The following is a 7,500-nucleotide window of genomic DNA, read 5'->3' on the forward strand; positions in this document are numbered from 1 at the left end:
GCTCATGCAAAGGCATCACTGCCTCTTGTTCCAACATCTCCAAGTCCTCTTCCTCGTCAAGATCTTTGTCAACACCAGCTAATTCCTTCAGCTCTGTTAAGCCCTGAAAGGAAAAACAAACTCAATATACAATTTGTATCAATCTACTTTGTTTGAGTAAATTTTAGGATTGAGACATTTTCATAATGCTGTATGCAAGCAAAACAATAAAAATATATACATGGGTCATTGACCAAGCTTGTTCGGTCAAGATGGCTGGATATTGGCAAAGTTCTTTTTTTGCCTGTTTATGAACAGAGACTAAGTCTAGGTCCATAAACACGCAAGAAAAGAACGGGGCCAATATGCAGCCATCTTGACTGAACATGCTTGGTCAATAAAGGATTTATTATATGGGATAAAACACCAAAAAAATGATCTTTGATCGAGCAGGAACCAAACGAGAAATCCTACACAGGCAGTATAGCTCCATCTTGCCTGCTCGAGTAGCCAATGACAGCACGGAAATTGGTTCATCTTGCCCGCACACGGACCTAGTCATATAATAAATCATGGAAATGAGCTGGGTTACGAAATCTTTGACCCCACGCTCGAACTCGCATCTGCAGTGAAATTGATTTAAAAGCAGTAAAGGCAGTCCTGACAAGATCTGTTTTGGGGTTACTAACATTTCACCATCCTATTCTAAATCAACAGAAACCAGAATTATTACTGTACTATGTGTAGGATTTTCTACATGCATACCTTTTCGCTTATAATAAGCTACTCAATATCCAAAAAGCAATCCACCATCGATCCCTCTAGTTCTCCCTTCTCATAACTTTCAGTGCTTTTCAGGACGTCTGGAAGGTTCTTGGCTACATACTGTGCCACCTCAAAACCTACAAGATTTCAAGTAAACAGACACTTCTTGCATTGACATTTTATTCCAGCAGGGACCTTCCAAGTCAACAAGTACCCCCAACATAGGCCTTATTGCAAGATGACCACATTTAGTATTCTTTTGTTTGCTCGCAAATTAGCTCTGTTGCCTTATTCAAAGTTAAATATTCTGACCTTATAATTTTTAGCTTAAGGGCTAGGCATTACAAGCACTAATTTGCAAGCAAACAAATGAATTCTAAAGTGCTGGTGTTTGGATGGGTTTCCTCCATAGCACCTGATGGGAGTATGATGGATAAACCAGCAGCTGAAGCTAACGTTTCTGATGTCAAGCATATGTGCCATTAAATTCCCCCATCTTCAACAATGCATGCAAGGCCATGGGCCAGCTTCTTGGATAATACAACTAGTAATAGATAATACAACTAGTTTTAACAATAACTGCTGTAATTATGAAAATAATGTAACACTAATTGATAGAGATTTGTCTTAATTAATAGGTGGGGCTTTAAATAGCACTTAAAATCTTGGAAGCTTTCCAACTCTCAAATGCTAATAGTGAAAGAGTTCTATATTTTTGATACTTCCCCCAAAAAACATGCGTCTGAGCTAATGTGTCAGTGCTGTACAGCAGAACTTAATCAGCCTAAGAATAATAGGCACACATGTGTTTTGAACATCACTGATTAGTAAATAAAAAAAAGCAGTTCACCCACAGGACCCTTAAAAAACAGTACCTCCATGGCCATCATAAACTGCAAAAAGGGTGGCATCGGTATCAAAGTCCAGCAAACACGTATGAGCATCCTAAAGTTGAATAAATTATAACAAGAATAATGTTTAAAGGGGCTAGGTCACGCTATTTTGGGTAATTTTGTTTAATTTTGTTAATTATGAGCTCTAAACGTCAAATTGGCAGAGAAAGAGTCTTTCATTTGCAAAATCACGGCAACATAACAACTGAGAATGATTTTCAAGCTTTGTAAATGACATTTTGATATAGACTGATATAAATTTGAAAAAAGGTGGGCCGACGTTTTTCAAATTTACCCAAATTCAATCCATTTCAATCCTCTCCAGGTTTGTCCATCCATGTCCCTTCTTGGCTTCCCTGTGTTTTGTTAGAGTTCTTCTATAGTTTTGAACAGCTATTTTGATATTTTAGTTAATTCTATGACCATTCGATCAGTGTTGAATATGCCTATAAGAGAGCGTGACCTAGCCCCTTTAACTTTGAAATTTAATGGGGAGATTACTGTTATCTGCATCTAAATGAAGGAGCACGAAAGTAAAACCAAGTCAACTTGGATGGCTTCACTCAGAATGGCTAATCTCACAAAGGAAAAAATTAATCGTAAATATGCACAGTTTTGAACTTTGTCAAAGGTGGTTTTCATGTTACGTCATTGCTGCCATGTTGATGGATGAAAACAAAAGATCTCTCATTGGATCCGTTTGTTCGTCCACCAGCAATAGACCGATTTTGATACATTAAAATTCAGTCCGAAACAAAAGGCATAATCTCGAGGCTCTGGACAATAAATATAAGGATTTGTATGAGTTTATTCCCCAGAGCCTCGAGATGATGCCTTTTGTCTCGGACTGAATTTTAATATATCAAAATTGGTCTATTGCACATTGCGGCATTGTCATCTGTGTCTCTAGAGATTGGTTGCACACCATCAAAAGGTTGAAGATTGAGGCCAATGTGATCTTAAGAGGAGTGATGTAGCAGTTGATCCAAAGATTAATTACTCGCCATTGGTTCGCAACCCTGACCCCAAACAATAACTAAAACAATAAAAAGAATTACATATCATTGTTTCCTGCAAGGGTTGCGAACAAATGGCGAGTAACCTTTGGATCCGCTCAAGAGGCCTTTCAATCTTATTTTACCTCGATCATGTCCATTTTTGTCCCCCTTCTAAAGATGGTAGGAGTCAATTAAATGCAAAGTACTAATACTGTGTGCCTTGTTCTTCAAAACCGTACGACAAAAAAAATTTTGCCGAGGCGTTCAATTGCAAGATGGCTTGCAGCTGGAGTTAACGCCACAGCCATATTCACCTATTTTTCGCCAACTTAACAGTTAATGTTCTTGTGATTAATTTTATGGCAAGGTGTCCCCGAAAATTTTGCTGTTGTAACTGATTTATGAAAGTGCTTCTTTCGAGTGACATCATGCAGCTTCGCCGAGGTAACGACAACAGCCGTATAAAACAGCGTCTAAAAACAAACAAGTGTCGTTCGTAATCTTTGTTGCACAATAAACGATAATAAAATGCCAGCCAGCTGAAAAACGAAGAAAATACGTACAAGTTTGAGACTTCCATGTGGTTCTGAAGGGCTGTCTTAAAATCTATTGCAAAACGATTTTTTTCCCGTATAGGATCAGTGACTACTAGAAATATTAAAAACCCTAAATTAAGATAAATAACTACATCAAGCTAAAATGCACCTCCATTGTCACTCGCCAACCTTGCATGCAGGACACTCCGTAACTAAGCTTTCCGTTGGTCTTTCCATCGGAACTTTTCTCTGTCTTCGGCTTCGCCAAATAAGCTCCCATACTGGTTAGGTGAAAAGGTTAAATTTGGAGCAAAATTTTTCGCCACGAGGTCAGCCTTGTGAACAAAACGCCGTTTCCTAAAATTGAGCACAAAACTCGCGGGCAAGTTGCGCTCGAACTTCCGTGCTTCCTGTTTTGGTAATACTGCTGAATTGATTGGTTGCAGGCTCGTTTCCAATAAAACCCCACCCCATTGGGTGATGGGCCCCTGACTCCACCCTGGCCCTATTTCCTTCATTTTGTTCACTTACCTTCAGGTAGCTCGTAGCTGATCTTTTCCTTCCCTGAGCAAACATTAAGTTTATTATCGCTTTTTCACCCCATAATAAAGGTGATGCCGTTTCTATGTTAACAGTAACGACATCTTGGGAGTTGGGAAGGGCCTTTATGGGTACCGTAAACTGCAAAGCAGCCGTATTCTTGCGTTTTTCAAGCGAAAAGTGGAGCGAGGGTGAAAACAAAACACTGACTGTTTGCAGTCTGCCAACAATATAATTTAAATACACTATAATAGGGGATACATGAAGTACCTAGGGGCAGACGAACACTGAACCCTGCGTTATGTTTTACCGTATAGTTTTTCCGAAATTTCTGAATTGATTCATCTTGTTTAATTCATTCTCTACTTTTGAACTCGTTTTTGTGTCCTCCTTTAGCGTTTATATACTGCCGTGACAGTTAATATTCAAATAAGGGTATTGCTTGATCGATTGATTGATTGATTGATTGATGAGGCGAGTCTGCGTGTTCTCACGCGCGACTACCTCCCAGTGTCCAACGCGCCACAGCACATTGCCAGAGGGTGGTTCAAGTTGCCTTTGGGCAATAATGCCGCCGGAATCGAAAGACTTGTCCTCTTCGAAGGACAGGTCGTCCTCTTTTCGTAGACTGCACACTGCAGAGTTAAAGAGGCCGAAAGGCATGTATCTTACGCCGGAGGAGCTTAGAGGTTTTGACAAGTACAAGGTATGGAAGATTACATGCATGCATGTTTACCTCGAGTCCAATGATCACCTTGCATGGTTAATGTATTAATCATTTTTGCAGTACAAATCCGAGGATACGTCGCCTGTGTCGAACTACATAACTCATCCTTTCTGGAATTTCATTGTTGAGGCAAGTTCTTATCACTAAGAATACTTAACAAATGGATTTTGGCTCGTGATCATGAAAGTCTTTCCTATTATTTGGATTTAATCGGATCCGGAGTTTTACATGCATGATCGGTGGCCGAAAGCTCTTTTAATGTTACACGATTCGCTAAGGAGTCAGTTTAAAAATACTCTTATTGGTGAGGACACTTAACAAACAAAACTGTTTTTATTGCTTATTTTAACAAAGTTATCGCATGACATATAGTAATGAACTTTGATTCATCATGTCTTTTGTGGGGGGGAGTGGCATGTAGTAATACGAAAACTAGTGTTGACCGACACATATTATGACCTATTATTAACTGACATTTTTTTGCAAATTCGTTGAATATTACAGAACTTTCCTGTGAACTTTTTAAGACTTGTTAGAAGCCCTGCTAGTTTCTAGAATACCCGTCCACTTATATATTTGCATATGAATAGTGTGTAATGTTTGTTGGCAGGTATTCTAAAATAGCTCCAGCAGTCCAAAGGTCCTTTTGTGTTAAAATGATTGGGATTGTGTTGTTGTTATAGGTATAATTTTTTTGTATGCACAGGTTATGGGAAAGACCAATTTCAACCAAAAAAATTATTAGTAGTAGCTATTGCAAAGTGCCATGAGACAGTCCATATAACACACAGTTTGCAGATTTGTATCAGAGTGCTATTTTTGGAACCCAATAGTAGTTGTAATCTTTTATTTTAAAGTACTGCAACTCAACTTATCTGAGTTAACAATAGCACAATAACAATCAGAAATGTAAGTAAAATCCTTGCACATTTTTGTATCTCGAACAACAATGTATTAGTGTCAACATGTTTTGCAATAATATTAAACGTACTGCTGTAATTGACGGACAAAATGGCTTCCAGTAGTCGTTTTGCCTTTGTACGTAAGTGAAGATGATTTCGCGTTGAAATGTTTTTTCTTTCTCTTTTTTGAAATAATCACCTGTGTATTTATACTAAAACAATTATTCGCCTCAGGCTCAGTGATTATTGGTGAATATTCACCTCGACTTCGTCTCGGTGACTATTCACCGATAATCACTTCGCCTTCAGCGAATAACTGTTAAATATAATAATAGTACAAAATAATATTATTGTAACATTATTGTAATGTAGTTACTTTCCAGTAGTTGTATACTGCTCTTGTTAATTGAAAATCTGAAAGACAAATATTTATGAATCTTGTATTAAACAAGAATATCACTGTATTTTTCAGTACCAAGAGTAGTCCTATTATGTGAAAGACAGAAAAGGGTTCAGCTCCTCTGAAGAAGGACTAAAACTCAAAACCTCAGCTTTCAAATTTCTTCACAGTGGTCAATTTATCACATCAACTCACTTGATAAACCCTTTTCCTTTAAATTATTTCACATTCCCACCAACACAGCACCACAGATTCGTTACAGTCTAACCCCTTTACCCTACATGTGAAAGAATGCTTTACTTCCTATAACCGCGAATCAATATTCTTAAAGCTAATTCCTAAAATGCGGATAGTGTCCCTAACCTTACATGAAAGGTAACCATTCAAAGTAAGTGCTTAACCCAAATCACCAAGCTGAGCATTTACCTTAATCACTAAATTTGTTGGTCTTTGATAGCACCAGAGACAACAATCCACCATAATAATCGTAATTTTAATGATTTCTCTAGTTTATTTTATACATACTTATATAAAGAGTGAAACTTGATTACAGAAAGATGTCCAACTATGTTGAAATGGGTGGTGTTTAAAAAAAATATTAAACTGGTGTGAAACAAAAATAGACTGTTTCCAAAATTTTGATCTTGGTTAAAAAAATTAAACCAGGGTATAAAACTGAATTACAACCTCTATAAGAGACAATTACTTAAATTGTCCTCTTTGTTACGTGCTGGAATAACCAAGGAATGTCCACAAACAAGGCATAAGTCACAATAACTCCCGAGTACGATATAAGGCATGCAAAAAAAGTGTGACAACGAGCAGTTACCCTTTTAAACTATCATTCAATTAGTTATACACTGTTACAATATTATTATTATGTAGGTTAAAGATTAAGTTAAGCAGTTCGTAAAGCATGCTTACTGTCTTTCACGGCCATCCAGGTATTGATCTTGATTAACTTCAAACTCCAAGTTCCATGGACTGTAGACAGCAATGCTTGACTTCCAGGATTCACTGGATTCTTTCACTCACTTGATTTTCTGTGTACACAAATTCTTACGGAAGACTTCATAATGAACTCTGGACTCTTTGTCTTCTTCCCTTTTCAGCTATCGTCTCTTCTCTTTCTTCTCTCTGAATATAGCAAGGTCAAAGGTTATATCTCCATTTTAGTTATCACAGCATAGCTTCCTCACATTATCGCATCCTTGCATAACATAAGTTCAATTACAGCCTGCCATTCATTTGCTATTTATAGTGTATTGCAAGGTTGACTGTTTTGTAGAAATTGCTGAGTCGCATCAAAGAAATTTCTGGAATATTACAAATTGTGAGACAATTCTAGGAAAGTCTGGAATTACATGACAAAATAAACTGAAAGTAATTCCGATCATCATAACAAGATAAATTCAGGGATCACTTCTACATTCTTTGTAGCTGTAACCCATATATACATTTCTTTCAATCAGAGAGAAGAAAGCTACAATGAGACAGTTATCAAGTTTTTATTTTCAAGTTCACATGAACTCGATGCTAAATCTCACTATTAAAACTGTGTATGTGGAACTGGAAATGAGTTCATTACCTTTGAACCACAATCAGCTAGAACTGGAAAGTGGGTAGGGGAGAGGTGATTTGTTATATTTTATGATCAATTTTTTCCCATTTTATTCACAGTTCTTTCCGAGATGGTTGGCTCCAAATGTCCTCACCTTCAGTGGCTGGAGTCTCCTATTTATGGTTTACGTGGTCACATC

The 7,500-nt window shown here is 37.5% G+C and overlaps 2 protein-coding genes across 3 annotated transcripts in view; one reads left to right on the forward strand and one right to left on the reverse strand.

Moving 5' to 3' along the window:
* Positions 1 to 3,576, reverse strand: part of LOC138045243 (protein phosphatase 1G-like) — a 16,405-nt gene extending 12,829 nt beyond the window's left edge. The window contains 4 exon segments of the mRNA XM_068891669.1: positions 1 to 103; positions 745 to 881; positions 1,620 to 1,689; positions 3,341 to 3,576. The exon segment at positions 1 to 103 is cut by the window's left edge and continues 20 nt beyond it. Of these exon segments, the coding sequence (XP_068747770.1) occupies positions 1 to 103; positions 745 to 881; positions 1,620 to 1,689; positions 3,341 to 3,451 (421 nt within the window). The 5' untranslated portion in view covers positions 3,452 to 3,576.
* A 653-nt stretch (positions 3,577 to 4,229) lies between these two features.
* Positions 4,230 to 7,500, forward strand: part of LOC138045258 (ethanolaminephosphotransferase 1-like) — a 22,129-nt gene continuing 18,858 nt past the window's right edge. For both annotated transcript variants that reach the window (XR_011131564.1, XM_068891686.1), the window contains exons 1-3: positions 4,230 to 4,417; positions 4,499 to 4,567; positions 7,421 to 7,500. The exon at positions 7,421 to 7,500 is cut by the window's right edge and continues 150 nt beyond it. Coding sequence is in view for 1 of the 2 variants with exons in the window: in XM_068891686.1 (XP_068747787.1) it covers positions 4,280 to 4,417; positions 4,499 to 4,567; positions 7,421 to 7,500 (287 nt within the window). In the remaining variant the exon portion in view is untranslated. The remainder of the gene's footprint in view (positions 4,418 to 4,498; positions 4,568 to 7,420) is intronic.

Source organism: Montipora capricornis, chromosome 4 (assembly GCF_036669925.1).
Source record: "Montipora capricornis isolate CH-2021 chromosome 4, ASM3666992v2, whole genome shotgun sequence".
Lineage (NCBI taxonomy): Eukaryota > Metazoa > Cnidaria > Anthozoa > Scleractinia > Acroporidae > Montipora > Montipora capricornis.